The 22,743-nt window shown below is 47.3% G+C and overlaps 2 protein-coding genes and 1 pseudogene across 2 annotated transcripts in view; 1 reads left to right on the top strand and 2 right to left on the bottom strand.

Annotated features, from left to right (window-relative positions):
- The window catches only part of LOC144483360 (uncharacterized), a 461,390-nt gene extending 461,303 nt beyond the window's left edge, over positions 1-87 (bottom strand). The window contains exon 1 of the mRNA XM_078202077.1: positions 11-87. The gene's annotated coding sequence lies outside the window, so the exon portion shown is untranslated. The remainder of the gene's footprint in view (positions 1-10) is intronic.
- Positions 88-3,776: 3,689 nt separating this feature from the next.
- On the top strand, positions 3,777-3,983 carry LOC144483395 (U2 spliceosomal RNA; annotated as a pseudogene).
- A 6,693-nt stretch (positions 3,984-10,676) lies between these two features.
- The window catches only part of LOC144483376 (uncharacterized), a 490,005-nt gene continuing 477,938 nt past the window's right edge, over positions 10,677-22,743 (bottom strand). The window contains exon 2 of the mRNA XM_078202095.1: positions 10,677-12,409. Within this exon, the coding sequence (XP_078058221.1) occupies positions 11,285-12,070 (786 nt within the window). The 5' untranslated portion in view covers positions 12,071-12,409 and the 3' untranslated portion in view covers positions 10,677-11,284. The remainder of the gene's footprint in view (positions 12,410-22,743) is intronic.

Below are 22,743 nucleotides of genomic sequence, written 5' to 3'. Positions count from 1 at the left end.
CTTTCCTCACTGTGAATGGTGTGATATTTATTCAGGCTGTGTAACTAGTTAAAGCTCTTTAGTCAGTGCATTGGAACACTCTCACTCGACAGTGTGTTGGTGCTTTTCCAGTCACACTGATGTTTGAATTTTTTTTCAAATCAACAGACTGGACAATCATTTCTCCTTCTAAATTCAAAGGCCGATGATATTCAGCTCCCAAGGAATATGACTGTCAGATCTAGACGTGACATTTGAGATTTCAGCCTGTGGTTCCTCTTTCAATATCCTGTAAAATGAGTTAGAAATAGAAGTAGAAATTCAGAACAGACAATTCTAGTTTCTATGGAACATTCTTTCCGTTCTCATTCCCCAAAAGCTGTAAATCTCCATTCCACACACTCTCCCTCCATTCTCACTCTGCTGTATCTAATATTCACCCTCCCAATTCTCCTGAAGGTGCTGATTGAGGCTGATTGACAGATCCATGCTCACTGCTTCCTGTCCACCACATACAAATCATAAGAAACAGGAGCTGCAGTTGGCCATTCAGCCCATCGAACTGCCTCAACCATTCATTGAGAATTGGCTGGTCTACCTCACACTATTTCCATAGCGCCACTATTTCCCAAACTATCATGGAAGTTAGTAAGATAGAGGGTTATAGGTAAGCCTCGTAGCTAGGGACATGTTCGGTGTAACTTGTGAGCCGAAGGGCCTGTTTGTGGTGTAGCTTTTCTATGTTCTATGTTCTGTCCCCCATGTTGCTCAATGCCTCAAAAGTTACCAATCTCTCTCTTGAAAATATTTGATGACTGAGGCTCCACAGTCCTCTGGAGTGCAGAATTCAAAAACTTCACCACATCCTTGAGTGAGGAAATCCCTCATCATCTTAACTTTCACTCCATTTTCCCACTTGTTCGCCATAACGCTTGACTCCTTTATCAATGTAATATCCACCTAACTCATCCTCGAATATCTTCAATAACCCTCAGCTTCCACTGATCCCTGTGGAAGAAAAATCCAAAGACTAATGATTCTAATAAGCAAGAGATGAATAACTGGAAATATATAATATATATACTATTCAGGCTGATTGACAGATCCATGCTCACTGCTTCCTGTCCTGGATGTGGAGACGCCGGCGTTGGACTCGGGTAAACACAGGAAGAAGTCTCACAACACCAGGTTAAAGTCCAACAGGTTTATTTGGCAGCACAAGACACGAGCTTTCGGAGCGCTGCCCCTTCATCAGGTGAGTGGGATTTCAGTTCACAAACAGGACATATAAAGACACAAACTCAATTTACAAAATAATGGTTGGAATGCGAGTTTTTACAGGTAATCAAGTCTGAAAGGTCCAGACAATGTGAGTGGAGAGACGTTTAAGCACAGGTTAAAGAGATGTGTATTGTCTCCAGCCAGGACAGTTAGTGAGATTTTGCAAGCCCAGGCAAGTCATGGGGGTTACAAATAGCATGACACGAACCCAAGATCCAAGTTGAGGCCGTCCTCATGTGTGCGGAACTTGGCTGTCAGTCTCTGCTCAGCGACTCTGCGCTGTCGTGTGTCGTGAAGGCTGCCTTGGAGAACGCTTACCCGAAGATCAGAAGCCGAATGCCCGTGACCGCTGAAGTGTTCCCAACAGGAAAAGAACACTCTTGTCTGGTGATTGTTGAGCGGTGTTCATTCATCCGCTGTCATAGCGTCTGCATGGTCTCCCCAATGTACCATGCCTCGGGACATCCTTTCCTGCAGCGTATCAGGTAGACAACGTTGGCCGAGTTGCAAGTGTATGTACCGTGTACCTGGTGGATGGTGTTCTCACGTGAGATGATAGCATCTGTGTCGATGATCCGGCACGTCTTGCAGAGGTTGCTGTGGCAGGGTTGTGTGGTGTCATGGTCACTGTTCTCCTGAAGGCTGGGTAGTTTGTTGCAGACAATAGTCTTTTTGAGGTTGTGCGGTTGTTTGAAGCCAAGTAGTGGGGGTGTGGGGATGGCCTTGGCGAGATGTTGGTCTTCATCAATGACATGTTGAAGGCTCCGGAGAAGATGTCGTAGCTTCTTCGCTCCGGGGAAGTACTGGACAACAAAGGGTACTCTGTCCTCCTGTCCAGTGTTTGTCTTCTGAGGAGGTCCGTTTTTCGCCGTGGCGCATCGGAACTGTCGATCGATGAGTTGAGCGCCACATCCTGTTCTTATGAGGGCATCTTTCAGCGTCTGGAGGTGTCTGTTGCGATCCTCCTCATCTGAGCAGATCCTGTGTATACGGAGGGCTTGTCCGTAGGGGATGGCTTCTTTAACGTGTTTAGGGTGGAAGCTGGAGAAGTGGAGCATCGTGAGATTATCCGTGGGCTTGCGGTACAGTGAGGTGCTGAGGTGACCGTCCTTGATGAAAATGTGTGTGCCCAAGAATGCAACCGATTCCGGAGAGTAGTCCATGGTGAGTCTGAAGGTGGGATGGAACTTGTTGATGTCATCATATCGTTGTTTCAGTGATTGTTCACCATAAGTCCAAAGGAAGAAAATGTCATCGATGTATCTAGTGTACAGCTTCGACTGAAGGTCATGTGCAGTGAAGAAGTCTTGTTCGAACCTGTGCATGAAGATGTTGGCATATTGAGGTGTGAATTTGGTCCCCAAGGCTATTCCGTGTGTCTGGATAAAGAACTGGTTGTTGAAGGTGAAGACATTGTGGTCAGGATGAAGTGGATGATTGTAAAATTGCATCTGGAGATTGGCAGTTGTTGGCGTTGAGTACTGAGGCAGTTGCACCAATGCCATCGTCGTGGGGGATGCTGGTGTAGAGTGCCGAGACATCCATTGTGATGAGGAGTGCTGCTGGTTCAACTGCTCCATGTGTGCTGTTTCTGAAGGAAGTCCGTAGTGTCACGACAGAAGCTGGGGTTCTTTGTACAATGGGTTTCAGGATGCCCTCGACGTAGCCGGAGAGTTTCTCGCACAGGGTCCCATTGCCCGATACGATGGGACGGCCAGGTGTGTTTGCCTTGTGTATCTTCGGGAGGTAGTAGAGATCTCCAACGCGGGGAGTACGTGGGATGAGAGCACGGAGGGTGCTCTGAAGGTCCGGATCAAATGTCTTGATCTGTCTGTTGAGTTGACGGGTGTGTTCTTTGGTCGGATCTGCAGGTAACTGTCTGTAGTTTTCCTCATTGTTCAGTTGTCAGGACACTTTGCAGTAATTCGTTCTGTTCAGCATGATGATTGCCCCTCCTTTGTCTGCTGGTTTGATGACAATGGTGCGCTTGATCTTGAGAGCGCAGATGGTGTTGCGTTGTGCTTGGGTGATGTTCGGGGCTGTCTTGTGAGTGTGACTGATGAATCTGGCATTGACGCACCTCCTGACGGCTTGGGCATACATGTCAAGTCGAGGGCAGCGGCCTTCCGGAGGAGTCCAATTCGACTCTTTCCTCTTCGGTTGCTGTACCGTGGATCTCTCTATCGGCTGTTCCAGTTCATTGACTATCTCATTATGTTCGCTGTTGGCCTCTTGGGGTTTGTGGAAGAACTCCCGCAGCCTCATTCGCCTGATGAATTCCTCTGTGTCTGCTGCGAGACTGATGGGGTCTATTTTGGTGGTGGGGCAGAAATTGAGAACTTCGATTTCATCTGGTTGAAGTGTGTCCGACAAGTTGACAATGGACTTCCCTGCAGTGGTACTGTTTTCTACTGTGGTACCGGGGGAGGCTTGATTGCTGCTGGTGGTGATGCCGAGTTTCTCAAGTTTCCTGTTCTACCAAATGTGGCATTGTGACGATGGCTTTGTGCTACCAAATCGCTTCTCGGCCTTTTGGCTAAGATCAAGTGTAGTATGGATCGCCTGCACTTGGTTGGGGTCATTGGGTTACGCTGAGGCTTCATATGTTTCATATGAAGCAATTTTTAAAAGCGGCATCTCGGCCTTTTGGCTAAGATGCAAATGAGCTCAAGTCTTGGAGGAGGATCCTCCCCCTTCTCCAATCAGCTTGGCTCATGTAGATCGGGCCCAGGACTGGGTGGTTTTGGTCTCCCGCCCTGTCTTGTCAGCCTGGATCTGAAATGTCTCAACTTGTTGAGACTCTAAATTGGATTTGATTTGATTGAATTGGAAAAGTACAAAGAAATAAATAAATGAATAAACCTGTTGGACTTTAATCTGGTGTTGTGAGACTTCTTCCTGTTGTGGGCACAGAGAGCTGAAAATCTTCAAGCTGACAGTCACGTTACAGTTTTACATTTGGATATAAATGAGCAGACTGATGGTGTGTGTAATACACTGTATTACCTGGTTACAGATACATAAAGAATGTGAGGAGAATCTTTACTTAGGCAGCGAGTGGTGACCCAGAAGTTAAAAATTGAAGCGCAAAATGAGAAAAGAAATGGAAACGGGGAGAAAAGAAAGTGTTTTACTCACAGATGTAGGAGACAGGAGGAAGGCTGAGTCTGTCTGAAGCTTAATCTTCATTCAGAGGGAGAGGAGCAGCAGCAACAATGGACGAAGCTCCGCGCGGCCATTGACACAAGGCCCGGACTCTGATTGGCTGGAGGACCATCGCCCATCCGGTCCTCCTGGCAACCATTGGTCAATATGCCGCATGTGGACAATGAGGGGGCGGAACCCGAGCCCGCGTGGGGGTGGGCGGGGCTCTGACCGCCAGCCGCGCTGAGCTGGTGTCCAATCCGCAGTGTGCGGCTTCTGCAACCAGTGATATTGCTGCCAATGGGACAGTGTGTGCTGGGAACGCCCCTCTGAGTCATTGTGACGGCACAATGGAGCCCTGCCTCAATCACCCAAAAGCAATCACTCTGCTCCGCGGTGACGTCTCCGGGTTCAGGCGCACGGTCCCGGGAGCCCCGCCCCCACCCATTGTTCCCCAGTCTGTACATTCCACACATTGTTAGTTCAGTCATTTAGACAATTTCAATTCCACTCCGTTATTTTCCAGTTCTGTTCCTGTCCCGCCTGGGGTCACATCTACTCGACCTTTCCTACTCCTGAAGGAGCGCTGTCAGTTCTGGGTTACTAGTCCATAAAAGATGTAAAAGATTCTCCAGCGCTCTTTACCCCTATCCAACTTGTGGACAGTTCTTACTCAGTATTATTTCTCCCAAGCCCTTAATTGTCCCAATCCATTATATGATCCATTTTACTGTAATTTTCCTCACTTTGTGAGCATGTGCATTGTGTTTAATTGGATCCTGATTGTTTTGAACTCAGTTTCTCTGGAGTGTGTGTCAGTGCCTTGATGGTGTCACAATGTTGTCTCAATGCCCTGGCCACATTAGCCATTTCATCTCCTGCTGTGTCTCAAGTAGCTGTGTGTGTTTGGGACCCGCTCTTCACTCCATCTCACCATGAATTTAGGCTTGCTATTTTTCACATGTAACAAATCACATCTGCACACTCACTCCAGTGTCCGAACATCATGTCACACATTCTTAACTCTCAGATTGCTGATGAAAAGATCAAAGTGAGTGTCTGTCTTTCTTATCTCCTCTTGTTATGGTGCTGATATTTCATGTCGTGGCCGGGCTTTCAAATGTGGATTTCTTTAAAACAAAGTTCATGGATGTAGAAACGTTTCAGAGACCAAGTATTATGCTGGCTTTCACTGATTTACAACTCAGCTCATACAAAGACCTCACAAAGAACAAAGAACAGTACAGCACAGGAAACAGGCCCTTCGGCCCTCCAAGCCTGTGCCGCTCCTTGGTCCAACTAGACCAATCGTTTGTATCCCTCCATTCCCAGGCTGCTCATGTGACTATCCAGGTAAGTCTTAAACGATGTCAGCGTGCCTGCCTCCACCACCCTACTTGGCAGCGCATTCCAGGCCCCCACCACCCTCTGTGTAAAAAACATCCCTCTAATATCTGAGTTATACTTCACCCCTCTCACCTTGAGCCCGTGACCCCTCGTGAACGTCACTTCTGATCTGGGAAAAAGCTTCCCACCGTTCACCCTATCTATCCCCTTCATAATCTTGTACACCTCTATTAGATCTCCCCTCATTCTCCGTCTTTCCAGGGAGAACAACCCCAGTTTACCCAATCTCTCCTCATAGCTAAGACCCTCCATACCAGGCAATATCCTGGTAAACCTTCTCTGCACTCTCTCTAACGCCTCCACGTCCTTCTGGTAGTGCGGCGACCAGAACTGGACGCAGTACTCCAAATGTGGCCTAACCAGCGTTCTATACAGCTGCATCATCAGGCTCCAGCTTTTATACTCTATACCTCGTCCTATAAAGGCAAGCATACCATATGCCTTCTTCACCACCTTCTCCACCTGTGTTGCCACCTTCAAGGATTTGTGGACTTGCACACCTGGGTCCCTCTGTGTTTCTATACTCCTGATGACTCTGCCATTTATTGTATAACTCCTCCCTACATTATTTCTTCCAAAATGCATCACTTCGCATTTATCCGGATTAAACTCCATCTGCCACCTCTCCGCACAATTTTCCAGCCTATCTATATCCTGCTGTATTGCCCGACAATGCTCTTCGCTATCCGCAAGTCCAGCCATCTTCGTGTCATCCGCAAACTTGCTGATTACACCAGTTACACCTTCTTCCAAATCATTTATATATATCACAAATAGCAGAGGTCCCAGTACAGAGCCCTGTGGAACACCACTGGTCACAGACCTCCAGCCGGAAAAAGACCCTTCCACCACTACCCTCTGTCTCCTATGGCCAAGCCAGTTCTCCACCCATCTAGCCACTTCTCCTTGTATCCCATGAGCCTTAACCTTCTTAACCAACCTGCCATGTGGGACTTTGTCAAATGCCTTCCTGAAATCCATATAGACGACATCCACGGCCCTTCCTTCATCAACCGTTTTTGTCACTTCCTCAAAAAATTCCACCAAATTTGTAAGGCACGACCTCCCTCTTACAAAACCATGCTGTCTGTCACTAATGAGATTGTTCCGTTCTAAATGCACATACATCCTGTCTCTAAGAATCCTCTCCAACAACTTCCCTAGCACGGACGTCAAGCTCACCGGCCTATAATTTCCTGGGTTATCCCTGCTACCCTTCTTAAACAACGGGACCACATTCGCTATCCTCCAATCCTTAGGGACCTCACCCGTGTCCAAAGAAGCGACAAAGATTTCCGTCAGAGGCCCAGCAATTTCATCTCTCGTCTCCCTGAGCAGTCGAGGATAGATGCCATCAGGCCCTGGGGCTTTGTCAGTTTTAATGTTCCCTAAAAAACCTAACACTTCCTCTCTTGTAATGGAGATTTTCTCTAACGGGTCAACACCTCCCTCCGAGACACTCCCGGTTAACACGCCCCTTTCCTTCGTGAATACTGATGCAAAGTATTCATTTAGGATCTCCCCTATTCCCTTGGGTTCGAAGCATAATTCCCCTCCTTTGTCCCTGAGAGGTCCGATTTTCTCCCTGACAACTCTTTTGTTCCTAACGTATGAGTAGAATGCCTTAGGATTCTCCTTAATCCTGCCTGCCAAGAACATCTCGTGACCTCTTTTTGCCCTTCTAACTCCCCGTTTGAGTTCTTTCCTACTCTCTCTGTATTCCTCCAGAGCTCCATCTGTTTTCTGTTGCCTCGACTTAACGTACGCCTCCCTTTTCATTTTAATCAGATCCTCAATTTCCCTGGTTATCCACGGCTCTCGAATCCTACCTTTCCTATCTTTCCTTTTTACAGGCACATGCCTATCCTGCAGCCTTATCAATAGTTCCTTAAAAGACTCCCACATGCCAGACGCGGACTTACCCTCGAACATCCTCTCCCAATCAACATCCACCAATTCCTGCCTAATCCGGCTATAGTCAGCCTTCCCCCAATTGAGCACCCTGCCCGTAGGACAGCACTCATCCTTGTCCATTACTATCCTAAAGTTAACAGAGTTGTGGTCACTATTTGCCACATGTTCCCCTACCGAAACTTTGACGACCTGACCGGGCTCATTTCCCAGAACTAGGTCCAGTATAGCCCCCTCTCTAGTCGGGCTATCTACATACTGTTCCAAAGAACCTTCCAGTACGCATTTTACAAATTCCTCCTCGTCCGGACCCCCAGCTCTAAGCACTTTCCAGTCTGTGCCAGGGAAATTAAAGTCCCCCACTACAACAACCCTATTTTTTCTGCACCTATCCAGAATCTCCTGACATATCCTTTCCTCCACTTCCCGTGGGCCGAGAGGTGGTCTGTAGTACACCCCCAGCATAGTGACTGCACCCTTCCTGTTTCTGAGTTCCACCCACAGCGACTCAGTACATGACCCCTCCAAGTTGTCTACCCTCTGCACCACGGTAACATGCTCCTTAACTAATATCGCTACTCCCCCACCTTTTTTAGCCCCTCCTCTGTCTCGCCTAAAACACTTATACCCCGGAATATTCAGCTGCCAGTCCTGTCCTTCTTTTAACCAAGTTTCCGTCACCGCAACCACATCCAAATTCCGCATAAGCATTAAGGCCCTAAGTTCATCTGTTTTACCCGTTACGCTCCTTGCATTGAAGCAGATGCACTCCAGACCTCCAGGCCCACTCAGGTCATCCTCCTCCAGAGTGCTCCTCTTCTTAGCTAGCCTTGCCCTGGCCCCCAGCTCAACCCCAGCCTCAGTATTTACTGACCTACTGTTTTGTTCCCCACCCCGCTGCCACACTAGTTTAAATCCTGCCGAAACACTCTCGCAAAACTCCCAGCCAGGATATTTGCTCCCTTCCAGTTCAGGTGTAACCCATCCTTTCTGTACAGTTGCCATCCTGACTTGAAGATTTCCCAGTTATCTATGAATTAAAAACCCTCCCTCTTGCACCAGTCCTTTAGCCACGCGTTCAACTGTAGAATCTCCCTGTTCCGAGCCTCACTTGCACTAGACACCGGGAGCAGTCCAGAGATTGCTACCCTGGAGGCCTTACTTTTTAGCCTAGCACCCAACTCCCTGAATTTCTCTCGTATGACCCCCCTGCTCTTCCTACTGACATCATTTTCACCAATGTGTATAATCACATCCGTTTGACTACCTTCCTTTTTAAATATGCTTCCTCCCCTCTCGGAGACATCCAGTGCCCCGGCACCAGGGAGGCAGACTACCATCCTGGATTCTCGTTCACTCCCACAGAACCGCCTGTCCGTGCCTCTAACCATTGCGTCCCCCACAACTATCGCTCTCCTAAATCGCTTCTTTCCCTTCCGGACCCTTGAGCCTGTCTCCGTGGAGGCGATCTGGTCCTCGTGGCTTACCCCTGGAGGGTCATCCCCCTCCACAGAATCCAAAACAATATACCTATTTTGGAGGGGGACAACCACAGGGGATCCCTCCACAGACTGCTCACTCCCTTCCCTTCTCCCATCTGTTGCCCATCCCTTTCTTTTATGGGAGACTGCCACTGGGGTACTTTCTGGCACATCACCCTTCTGACTATTACCCCTCCTAACTGTGACCCACGTGTCTTCCTTCCGAGACCCTGGTGTCACTACCTGACTATAACTTTTATCTATTAATCTCTCATTTGCCCTAACTAAACTGAGTTCATCGAGCCTCAGCTCCAGCTCCCTTACACGATCCTTCAGGAGTTGCAGTTCCACGCATCTGGCACAGATATGGACTTCCGGGAGGCAAGTTGTCTCCAGGAACTCCCACATCCCACACCGAATGCAGTATACTGGCCTCCCACTCATACCAGTCATGTCCTTTTTAGTTTTTGGGAGATAAAACAAAAAAGGGGGTGTAACAGAAGAAAAACAAACAACCTTCCTCGCCTTCGCCGAAGCCCTGTGAGCCAAAGCCCTCACAGAGACAGTAATTCTGTTGAATACGTGCTTTATTGCCCAGGCCTGGTCCAGGGGCGTCAGAGAATAATTTGGGGAAGCCAAACTATTCTAAATTCCATTGCTTCCAATATTACAATTATACAACTTTCAAAAATCATTTCCCCACCCACTTTGCTCACCCAGCCAGACATCAACCAATCATTATTCGTCTAGATTATTTACCTTGGCCAATAACATGTCACTCTCTGGCAGCATGAGAATACATAGGTCTATAAATTCAAAAGTGCTTTTCCACTGTGTCCGAGCAATTCTTTATCGGGAAACGGTATGCTCTTATTCATTCAATTGTCTGGGAAGCTTGTACTGTCTGGAGCCAACACTGATGAGTTTTTTTTTGCTTAACTCAGTAGCTGTATTGTTTTCAAAGAATGTGGTTCTTCTTACATAGCTATATACCATCATGCCTTAGAGTGTCATTAGCCAAGGTGTATGATTTTAATACAGAATATATGTTATCAAAAATACATGTTTAAATTCACTAACAATGGTTATATGTATTTCTATGCAAACAGTACCTTTGTAACTCCAGGTACTTAGTGATTCTTCTTGAATATATTCACTCTAAATTAACCTATTCTGATCTATTAGTCTTTTAGTCCCAGGTTGTCCTGAACCCCCTCGAACAATGGACAAGGATGTAAATATCTCCCAGAGAAAGTGATCAACTTATTCATCCCATCGACACATTCCAGACTTTCACTGGAATGAACCAGGATTCCACATTGATATATTCCATTCAACCTCACCCACAGTGAGCTATTCCAATTTCTTTGTTCTCCAGGACAATATATTCACAATATCTTTAAAACAGAAATTAAACATTCCCATTTGATTTCAGGTATCAACATATTCTGTTAGTTTGTTCTTTATTGTCAATGTCAGGCTGGGGTTGTTCCCCTTGGAGCAAAGGAGGTTGAGGGGAGATTTGATAGAGGTGGACAAGATTCTGACAGGTTTAGATAAGGTGGACAAAGAAAAGCTGTTCCCATTAGCTGATGGGACAAGGATGAGGAGGGACACAGATTTAAGGTTTTGGATCAGAGATGCAGCGGGGGATGTGAGGAAGAAAATTTGATGCAGTGAATGGTAATGATCTGGAACTCGCTGCCTACGAGGGAGGAGGAAGTGGAGACAATAAACAATTACAAAGGAAATTGGATGGGCATTGGGGGGTTTCAAACAGAAATAGTGACTATCTCTTAACTTCCTAACACCCTGTCACTCTGTGATCCTTGTGAAATTTGAAACCAGGTATTCGCAACAAGACTCAAAGAGCATCAGCCCACTGGAGGCAAAGCCATGAGACCGACCAGTCCAGCAGAAAGAAACCCTCCGACCCTCCCCATTGACCAACTGTGAGAATGAACAAAATGTAGTCCTGGGTGTAATTAAGAGCAGAAACAATAACAGCAGAATCCAACCCCTGGAATCACTCGTGAACTTGGTGGTGTCTCAACAGATGGGATGAAAGACTGAATATCTTCTCACACAGAGCAGCTGAACGGTCTCTCCCCAGTGTAAACTCGCTGGTGTATTCGCAGGTTGGATAACCGAGTGAATCCCTTCCCACACTGAGAGCAGGTGAACGGTTTCTCCCCAATGTGAACTCGCTGGTGTGTCACCAGGCTGGATGAATCACAGAAACCCTTCCCACACTGAGAGCAGGTGAACGGCCTCTCCCCAGTGTGAACTCGCTGGTGTATCTGCAGGCGGGAGGACCCAGTGAATCCCTTCCCACATTGAGAGCAGGTGAATGGCCTCTCCCCAGTGTGAACTCGCTGGTGTGTCAGCAGGCTGGATGAATCACAGAATCCCTTCCCACACACAGAGCAGGTGAATGGCCTCTCCCCAGTGTGAACTCGCTGGTGTCTCTGCAGGTGGGATGACTGAGTGAATCCCTCCCCACATCGAGAGCAGGTAAAGGGCCTCTCTCCAGTGTGAACTCGCTGGTGTTTCCGCAGGTCGGAAGACCGAATGAATCCCTTCCCACACTGAGAGCAGGTGAACGGCCTCTCCCCAGTGTGAATGCGCTCATGGACCAGCAGGTCGGAAGATTGAGTGAATCCCTCCCCACACTGAGAACACGTGAATGGCCTCTCCCCAGTGTGAACTCGCTGGTGTCTCTGCAGGCTGGATGACTGAGTGAATCCCTTCCCACACTGAGAGCAGATGAACGGCCGCTGCCCAGTGTGGATGAGCCGATGAGCTTCCAGCTGAAATGGGTATCTGTATCTCTTGCCACAGTCTGCACATTTCCATGGTTTCTCCATGGTGCAGGTGTCCTTGCCTCTCTCTTGGGTGGACAATCAGTTGAAGCCTCGTCCACACACAACACAGGTACAGTCTCTCCCCGCTGTGAATGGTGTGATATTTATTCAGACTGTGTAACTGGTTAAAGCTCTTTCGTCAGTGCATTGGAACACTCTCACTCGAGTGTGACAGTGTGTTGATGCTTTTCCAGTCACACTGACATTTCAAATCGACAGACCGGACAATCATTTGTCCTTCTGGATTCAAAGTCCGATGATATTCAGTTCCCAAGGAGTATGACTCTGTCAGATCTAGACGTGACGTTTGAGTTTTCAGTCTGTGATTCCTCTTTTAATATCCTGTAAAATGAGTTTACAAAAGTCATCAGTGTCAGTACAGGATAGAAATTCAGAGCAGACAATTCTAGTTTCTCTGGAACATTCTTTCCTATTTCAGTCCCAAAAAGCTGTAAATCTCCATCCATATCTATGGATTCTATTTAAAAATGAAAGTGGATGGGCACTTGAAGGAAATAAACTTGCAGGAGAATGGGATATAGAGTGGGAATGGGACTGGAATGTTATACAGAGAGTCAGCATGGACTCGAGTTACCAAATGGATTCCTTCTGTGCTGTAATGACTTTATGACTGGAAATGTATAACATCGCTACAGCTTCATATTACAACGCAAGAGCTGTAAATCTCCATCCCACACACTCTCCCTCCATTCTCACTCTGCTGTATCTAATATTCACCCTCCCAATTCTCCTGAAGGTGCTGATTGAGGCTGATTGATAGATCCATGCTCACTGCTTCCTGTCCTGGACAGACAGAGCTGGAAATCTCCATGCAGGCGGCCAGACAGATATATGTCTATCTGACTGGACTAACAATGTGTGGAACATACCGACTGGATTCACTTCATTCCCTTCAGTTGCTGCAAGTCCCCAATTTACCCCAGAATGAGAAAAGAAATGGAAAGGGGGAGAAAAGAAAGTTTTTACCCACAGATGTTGGCCTCTTTTAAGGTCAAACCAAATAAACAAACTCAAGTTAAATCAGGACAAAGTAAAAGGGGCAGCTCCCCAAAAGGAGGGGGAACAGCCCGAACAAAAATCAAAGTACAAAGGAAACTTAAAAACATCAAATCATAGTGTGATTATTCGGGTCGATAACGCACCCCAACCCCTGCGGTGCCCAACGGGGGCAGAAGGCGTCAACCGTGCCTGTAGACACCGCATGTTCCCTCTCCAGGGACACCTGGCCGCGAACGTAGCCGCAGTAGAGGGGCAGACAGTCAGGATGGACGGCCCCCTCGATCGCCCGCTGCCTGGACCGGTAAATGGCGCGCTTCGCCAGGCCCAGGAGCAGGTTCACGAGGAGGTCACCATCCCGACCCGCCCCTCTCTGCGTGGGTTTCCTCAGGGTGCTCCGGTTTACTCCCACAGTCCAAAGATATGTGGGTTAGGTTGATTGCTATGCTAAAAAAATTGCCCCTTAGTGTCCTGGGATGCGTAGGTTAGAGGGATTAGCGGGTAAAATATGTAGGGATATGGGGGTAGGGCCTGGGTGGGATTGTGGTCGGTGCAGACTCGATGGGTCGAATGGCCTCTTTCTGTGCTGTAGGGTTTCTATGATTCTATTGTCCCTCTGAAGACAGAGGTTCTGAACCAGCCCCTGAAACCACGCCCATTGTGACCCGCCACCGACAGCAGCGCATGCGCTCTCCTTCCCCGCCGAAACAAGATGGCGGCCGATAACCGGGGCCTGTTCCCGAGATAAAAGCCTTGGAGCTGTAAACCCAGGACCTGCAGGGTCTTATTCGGGCCGTGCGGCCTACAGAGGATGTTTGTGAAGCCATAGCTCCCTCCCTCCCCCGACTCCCGGCTCCATTTCTCCCGCAGCGCCACCGACTCACCCGTTAAAAAAAGCCGCTCCCGCACTCACAGGTCTCCGGGCAAAGTGGCACTGCGCACGCTCCAGATATAGCATTGCGCCTGCGCAATAGGCTCCTGTGGAATGAATAGGACACTTTCACACCCGCAGGGCCACCTGGGACTTAACGGCGTCATTGTCAAAGACAATAATAGAAAATTATCTTGTGCAATTAAGATCAATTAATTTTTAAAAATGCATTCCTCGGAATTTGTGCGCTGCCATTCTCTATTTCTAAAATTGATTTAAACCAGTGCTCTCCTGTGGGAATACCTCGAGTTTTTAAAACTTTTCCCACTGGTTTCCTCCCCTCTCTGCTCTCCCGAAGGTCCTCAGACTGGTTGGGTAAATCCCACAGAGACAGGTTTCTTTCACTTTCTTTCTCCTGATGCTGAATATTCTGTTTTATGGAACGATACATCACAGATGGAAACCATTTGGCACATCCTGCCCAGTCGGGCAGTCTTTAAGATCTGTCCAATTAATCCCACAGCCCTGCTGGCAGAGTGAGAACGATATCTATATGTACTGCAGCAATGCAGGAGGTGAATGGAAAATGTTTGCCAGTTGCATACCTCTCAGACACACTCATCCCTAGAAAGATAAATTGGCCTGTGTACTAAGAACAAAGAAAATTACAGCACAGGAACAGGCCCTTCGGCCCTCCAAGCTTGCACCGACCATACTGCCTGACTTAACTAAAACCCACTACCCTTCCAGGGACCATATCCCTCTATTCCCATCTGATTCATGTACTTGTCAAGACGCCCCTTAAAAGTCAATACCGTATCTGCTTCCACTACCTCCCCCGGCAATGAATTCCAGGCACCCACCACTCTCTGTGTAAAACATCTGCCTCGTACATCTCTTTTAAACTTTACCCCTCGCACCTTAAACCTATTCCCCCGAGTAATTGACTCTTCCACCCTGGGAAAAAGCTTCTGACTATCCACTCTGTCCATGCCTCTCATAATCTTGTAGACTTCTATCAGGTCTCCCCTCAACCTCCGTCGCTCAAGTGAGAACAAACCAAGTTTCTCCAACCTCTCCTCATAGCTAATGCCCTCCATACCAGGCAACATCCTGGTAAATCTTTTCTGGACCCTCTCGAAAGCCTCCACATCCTTCTGGTAGTGTGGCAACCAGAATTGAACACAATATTCCAAGTGCGGCCTAACTAAAGGTTCTATAAAGCTGCAACATGACTTGCCAATTTTTAAACTCAATGCCCCAGCCGATGAAGGCAAGCATGCCGTATGTCTTCTTGATGACCTTCTACACCTGCATTGCCACTTTCAGTGATCTGTCCACCTGTACACCCCAATCCCTTTGCCTATCAATATTGTTAAGGGTTCTGCCATTTACTGTATATTTCCTATCTGTATTAGACCTTCCAAAATGCATTACGTCACGTGTCTGGATTAAACTCCATCTGCCATCTCTCCACCCAAGTCTCCAACCGATCTATATCCTGCTGTATCCTCTGATAGTCCTCATCGCTATCCGCAAATCCACCAACCTCTGTGTCGTCCGCAAATTTTCTAATCAATCCAGTTACATTTTCCTCCAAATCATTTATATATATTATATATATCCTGTGTGAATTCGCTGTTGTGTCCAAAGACTGGATGGCCTAGCAAACTCCTTCCCACACAAGGAGCAGGTGAACGATCTCTCCCCAGTGTGAACTCGCTGATGTGCACTGAGGTTGGATGAACATGAGAACCCCTTTCCACAGGTGGAGCAGCTGAACGGCCTCTCCTCAGTGTGAATTTGCTGGTGTTAACAGCAGGTGGGATGAGATAGTGAATCCTTTCCCACACACAGAACAGATGAATGGCCTCTCTCCAATGTGACTGCGTCTATGGTTTTCCAGCAAGTACGGATAATTGCATCCTTTATCACAATCATCACATTTCCATGGTTTCTCCATTTTCCCAACCCCAATGAGACCGTGTCAATGGGTTTCCAACCGGGTGGATAATTGAATCCTTTACCACAATCCTCACATTTCCACGGTTTGTCCATGCTGCTGGTGTCCTTCTGTCTCTCCAGGTTGGATGATTAGTTGAAGCCTCATCCACATACACACCATGTGTATAGTTTCTCCCCACTGTGAATGGTGTGATGTTTTTCAGGCTGTGTAACTGGTTAAAACTCTATCCACAGTCAGTTCACTGGAGCACTCTCACTTGGGTGTATGTGTGTGTCTCAGTTCTTTTTCTGTCACATTGAATTTTGAAATTTTCTTCCACTGACAAAACAGGGAACGATTTATCCCTCCACTGTCAAAAGCAATCATATTTAGGTCATGATGAATCGAATGGCTCTGTCAGACTTTGATGTGAAGTTTAGTTTGAGTTTCCTGTCTGTGAATCCTCCTCTTCTAGTTCCCTGCAAAAAGAGTTTTAAAAAACTGCTTCAGAACTGACAATTTCAGTTTCCACGAAACATTTCTCTATCACATTTATCTTGAGCTGTAATCCCCATCCCACACACTCTCTCTTGTCCCTGAGCTGAAATCAAACTCATTGCCCCATCTCCACTCTGAGCCCAGCTCCCTCTCCCTCCAGCTGGATTCAGTCCTCCAGACCATGTATAGATTGAGAGTACAATCAAGGAGTCAATTATTTTCCTTCCAAGTCAGGGGATGTGCAGCCCCACTGACTCTATTGTTACCACAATAGGCACATGTGCTCTGCTCACCAATGGAACACCACGGTGACCATTAACATGGGCCGGTTCCTGGGAAAGGCTCCATTTTATTTGTGCCACAGCACCAAGGGGAATTACCTCCTGCACAGGCACAAAGGTATCATCAGTCACAGAAAATAATTGCAGCTGGTCTCAAACCTCATTTTACCATTTGCTCTCAGACATTCCCAATTGAATTTTGAAATGCAAACTGAAATCTGCAATTATGGGGTAAATTAAAACACATTTTAATGGTCATTTTCAGAATGACTATTCCCGAGAATTAATTCCCAAGTCAGTAAATTAAAATTCTCATCAGCAATGTAGGCGGCACAGTGGCTAGCACTGCTGCCTCAGAGCTCCAGGGACCTGGGTTCAATTCCCAACTTGGGTCACTGTCCGTGTGGAGTCTGCCCATTCTCCCCATGTCTGTGTGGGTTTTCTCCAGATGCTCCAGTTTCCTCCTATCGTCCAAAGATATGCCAGTTAGGTGCATTGGCCACACTAAATTGCCCCTTAGTGTCCTGGGATGAGTAGGTTAGAGGGATTAGCAGGTTACATATGTGGGAATAGAGCATAGGTGTGATTGTTGTCGGTGCAGACTCGATGGGCCGAATAACCTCCTCCTGCCCTGGAGGGATCCTATGAAATACATTGGGAGAATTGCTATTTTAATGGGTATTTTCACAAATGCTATAAAATGATTTTTCAAAACAAATTAATATTTTCTTCAACAGATGATTAATAAGTAAAAAGTATTTAATAAAACAACCACCCAGTGTGGGGCTCAGGATTCTAACCCAGGGTTTCTGAGCTCCAGGAACCACTAACTGAACCAGCCGGGAATGGTCTCCACAAAACTTCCCCAACTCCCTCCCGGGAAAAAGCTGCAAACCCGGGAGCTGCAGCTTTTTACTGGGGGTGTTGGGGCCTCCAGCGGGTGTTTGTGAATCCTCCCCGCCCACCTCCCAGGGTTTCCTTCCTTCCCAGAGATCAGAGTCCTCATTGATTTGAGGCCAAAGTGTAACCTCTTATTTATTGTCCCCCTCCCCCATCCTCTGATGTCAACCATCCTCCAGTGGCTGAGCCAGGATGGGGCCGTTAACCTGGGCCTGTTCCCGGGAGGGAGGGAGAAGCCCCGCAGCTGCAAACCAGGGAGCTGACAATGATTCTGAAGGGTTTGCGGATCCACAAAGTGTTTCCAAATCCTCCCAGCCACCGCCTAACGCTGACTCCGCTTCTCCGGGACAAACAAGCGCCAAGGACAGCAATGACACTGCGCATGCTCCACATCACAATGCCCGGGGGCTGATTGACGGCAGCTCCTGACCAGTAGGAAGAGGGGGCGGGGCTGGAGGACCGAGCAGGAGCGGCTGGTCCTCCAACCAATCGGAGTGAATGAGGGGCGGGAAGTGCGGGTAACGGCGACGGACAGACGGACGGTTTTAACTCGGAAGCGAGATCAATACCAGGTAGAGGACGGTGCGCGGGGAGCGATGAATCCACCGGGTGGGTGGAGAGGCTCCTTAAACATGTTGTTCAAACCCAATCCCCGGAAATGAACTTCCCGGTCCCCCCCTTTGTACCAAATGGAGCGGCAGCTTGTAGTGTTAGACCCGGGCTGACTGCCGCCATTGAGGCTGCATGTGGGAGGCCGGCAGGGATTGTGATCGGAGAGTGAAGCTCTGACGTCACAATGGAATGGGTGAGAGTGTGACGTCACAATGGAATGGGTGAGAGTGTGACGTCACAATGGAATGGGTGAGAGTGTGACGTCACAATGGAATGGGTGAGGGTGTGACGTCACAATGGAATGGGTGAGGGTTCCAGATGAGCTGAGACTGGGCTGGAGTCGGGCGATGGCACTGACATGTGGCCTGGTGGCACAGTGGTTAGTGCAGCTGCCTAACAGCGCCAGGGACCCGGGTTCAATTCCAGCCTCGGGTCACTGTCTGTGCAGAGTTTCTACATTCTCCCCGTGTCTGTGTGGGTTTCCTCCGGGTGTTCCGGTTTCCTTCCACAGTCCAAAGATGTGCCGGTTAGACGGATTGGCCATGATAAATTGTCACTTGGTATCAGGGGGATTAACAGGTAAATATGTGGATAGGGCCTGGATGGGATTGTTGCCGGTGCAGGCTCGATGGGCTGAATGGCCTCCTACACTATTTTCTGATTCATTATTATTAATTAATTACTATTAATGCTTCTATGAATGAAGGTGGTCTTAATGATGATTTGGACATGTGGCTGGAAGCTCATCTTGGGATGAACTATTTCACCCTGGTTGTGAACAGCCTGGTTCAGCCTCAGACAGTTGCCAGGAGGAGAGATAAAGTTGTTGGCGAGGGAGTGGAGTTTGTAGTGGGGACTGAACACAATGGGTTCAGTCTTCCCAGTATTTATATGAAATAAATTTCTGTTCTTTCAGTACTGGATGTCAGACAAGTCAGGATGGTGTGTGAGTTGGAGAGGAACTTGGAGCTGATGGTGTTCACAGGGTTTGGAAATTCTGTCAAAGTTCCTGTTGAGTTGTAGATGTATAAAATCTCTCTCCTCACCTCCGGCCTCTCCTACTTCTCTCTGTCTCCGCTCAGAGTGTGGGGAAGAAAAATCCTTACTGAGGAACTGCCTGGGATTTTACCAGTGTAGGTTCAGGGGCGAATGATTCCTGACTCCCTGAAATATCTGATATTGAACCCAGTTTGGAACAAGATTCATTCAGTTTCCAGGAGAATAGGGACAAATATCACCCACAACTGAGAGAGAGAAAAACAGCCACCTTGATCAATGACTTGGATGAAGCCAGAATTGATGATACAAAGATAGGTAGAAAAGCAAGCTGTGAGGTTATTACAAAAAATCTGTAAGGGACACAGATAAGTTACCTGAATGGACAGAAAAATGGCAGATGGAGTACAGTGCGGGAAAGTGGGAGCTTTTCCATTTTGGCAGGAAGAATAGAGAAGCAAAAAATTGTTTAAATATACAGAAACTGAAGAATACTGCCGTAGAGAGGAATCTGGGTGTCCTTGTACATGAATTGTGAAAAAATAGGATGAAGGTACAGCAAGTAAAGAAGGCAGCAAATGGAGTGTTGGACTTTACTGCAAGGGGGTGGAGTTTGAAAAAGGGAACTTGCTGCACCTACATAGGACATTGCTGAGATAGCAGCTGGAATACTGTGTACGGTTCTGGTCTCCCTACTGATGGAATGACGTGCTTTCATTGGAATGAGTTCAGAGAAGGTCCATTCCTCAGATGAAGGTGTTGTCTTTTGAGGAAAGATTGTAAGGTGTAGGTGAGAATTCTCCCATCCCGCCCACCACAGGTATCGTCGCGGGCCGGGGTGGGGGGGGGGGTGGACCACAAAGGCCCATTGACCTCGGGCAGGATTCTCCAGTTTTGGGGTGAGCGCGGCCGGAGAATCCAACTCATTGTCTTTTGGGGAAAGGTTGCACCTCTAATCATTAGGTTTAGAAGAATGAGCAGTGAACTTTCTGAAACATATAAGATTCTCATGGGGGGTTGACAGGCTAGAGGCCAAGAGGATGATTCATGAAGGAGTCTTGAACTTGGTGCCACAAATCAACAAGAGATAAGGGTATTGTTTCAGCCCTTACAGACACCAATACTTTATCCTCAGTTTTAGTCATGTTAGCTGGTGTTGTCCACCCAATGGGACCGGCTCTGTTTCATGTGAGAGTTTTTGATTTGATTTGATTTACTATTGTCACATGTATTGGGATACAGTGAAAGGTATTGTTTCTTGTGCGCTATACAGACAAAACATACATTCATAAAGTACATCGGGGAAAAGGAAAAAAGAGGGTGTAGGATATAGTGTTACAGTCATAGCGAGGGTGTAGAATAAGATCAATTTAATATACGTTGGTCCATTCAAAAGTCGGATAGCAGGGAAGAAGCTGCTCTTGAGTCAGTTGGTACATCACGTGGGTGGGTGGGTGGGAGGATGGCTGCGTGTGTTAGTTTTTGTGCATGAGGATGTGGGTATCTGAGTGAAGCTGCTTCTCATCAGTTGCAACACAACCTTCCTCCGAGCAATGATAGGTCTCGGAGTTTCCAACTGAGTGATTTGAGTGATTCAGAGATTTTCCATCCAGACTGACAGTGCTGCGTAAAACCTGACATCTACACAACCTGACCCCACTTCTCCTGGAACAATATGAAGTGTCAGCTGCTTTCCTGATCCCTTCCTTTCCCCTCACCATGATCCTCAGATAGTTCACAAATTCCATTGTACCTCATCCTCCAATGGTCTCCATTTTAAATATTTCCATCAGTCTTGCCAACAGATAGCAATGGGATTGCTGCTATCACAGTGATAAACTCTGAAATACTGCCTCTCTGATCTAGATCTCCCCACCAAATCTTCACCTGAGTTCCACTTTTTAGTCTGAAGAAATTAATATAATTTAACTTTCAACAGTACCTTCCAACACTGCGACCTTTACCTTCCAATCCTACAAACTCTACCACCGAGAGACAAGGGCAACAGATAATTGGCAACATGGACAACTGACGTTATCAAAGAACGAAGAACAGTACAGCAGAGGAACAGACCCTTTACCGAAAAACAATGGCACCCAAGACATAAACAATCCTGACTTGGAATCATGTTGCTGTCCTTACACTGTCGCTGATCAAAAATCCTGGAAATCCCTTCGTAATGGCATCTTCGACTGCGGCAAACTTATAAACATAGGAGAGAAGATCATTCAGCCCCTTGACCCATTTAATTAGATCACGGCTGATCTGACAGTAACTTCAAATCTGCAGTTCAAGAAGGCAGCCCCAATCACCTTCTCAAGAATAATTTGGGGTGGGCAATTGATGCTGGTCGAGCCAGCAATGCCCACATTGTATAAACAAATATAAACCCCATTAAAACTGATTCAGCGCACCCCCTCCCTACAGAATGAAAAAGATTGGTTTTAAGATCAGTTAGAACCACAGAACATTACAGCACAGAAACAGGCCATTTGGCCCTTCTTGGCTGTGCTGAGCCACTTTTCTGTCTAGTCCCACTGACCTGCACCTGGACCATATCCCTCCACACCCCTCTCATCCATGTACCTGTCCAAGTTTTTCTTAAATGTTAAAAGTGAGCCCGCATTCATCACCTCATCTGGCAGCTCATTCCAAACTCCCATCACTCTCTGTGTGAAGAAGCCCCCCGCTAATATTCCCTTTAAACTTTTCCCCCCTCACCCTTAACCCATGTCCTCTAGTTATTTTCTCCCCGAGCCTCAGTGGAAAAAGCCTGCTTGCATTCATTCTATCTTTACCCATCATAATTTTATACACCTCTATCAAATCTCCCCTCATTCTTCTACGCTCCAGGGAATAAAGTCCTAACCTTTCTCTGTAACTCAGTTTCTCAAGTCCCGGCAACATCCTTGTAAACCTTCTCTGCACTCTTTCAACCTTATTAATATCCCTCCTGTAATTAGGTGGCCAAAACTGCACAAAATACTCTAAATTTGGCCTCACCAATGTCTTATACAACCTCACCATAACATTCCAACTCCACACACAACCTTCTATTTGTGATTTTGCATGAACTATTAACATCATTTATTTTCACCCCCGCTCCACTATCTGCTCTGGCACTCTGGTTCCCATCCCCCTGCAAATCTAGTTTAAACCCTCCCCAATAACACTAGCAAACCTTCCTGCAAGTATATTGGTCCCCTTGTAGTTCAGGTGTAACCCGTCTCTCTTGTACCGGTCCCACCTGCCCCAGAAGAGGTTCCAATGATCTAGAAATCTGAAACCCTGCCCCCTACACCAGTTCCTCAGCCATGTGTTCATCCGCCTGAGCATCCTACTCTTACCCTCACTGGCACGTGGCACAGGTAGCAATCCTGAGATGACTACCCTCGGGGTCCTGCTTTTTAACTTCCCACCAAGTTGTTCCTTTGTAGTCACTGATATTTAACTGATATTCCTTTATAGTCACCTGATGAAGGAGCAGCGCTCCGAAAGCTAGTGGCTTTTGCTACCAAATAAACCTGTTGGACTTTAATCTGGTGGTGTGAGATTT

This window comes from Mustelus asterias, unplaced genomic scaffold, assembly GCF_964213995.1.
Source record: "Mustelus asterias unplaced genomic scaffold, sMusAst1.hap1.1 HAP1_SCAFFOLD_63, whole genome shotgun sequence".
In the NCBI taxonomy this organism is placed as follows: Eukaryota; Metazoa; Chordata; class Chondrichthyes; order Carcharhiniformes; family Triakidae; genus Mustelus; species Mustelus asterias.
The sequence above is the reverse complement of the archived record's forward strand: the minus strand, read 5'-3'. Positions and strand labels throughout refer to the sequence as shown.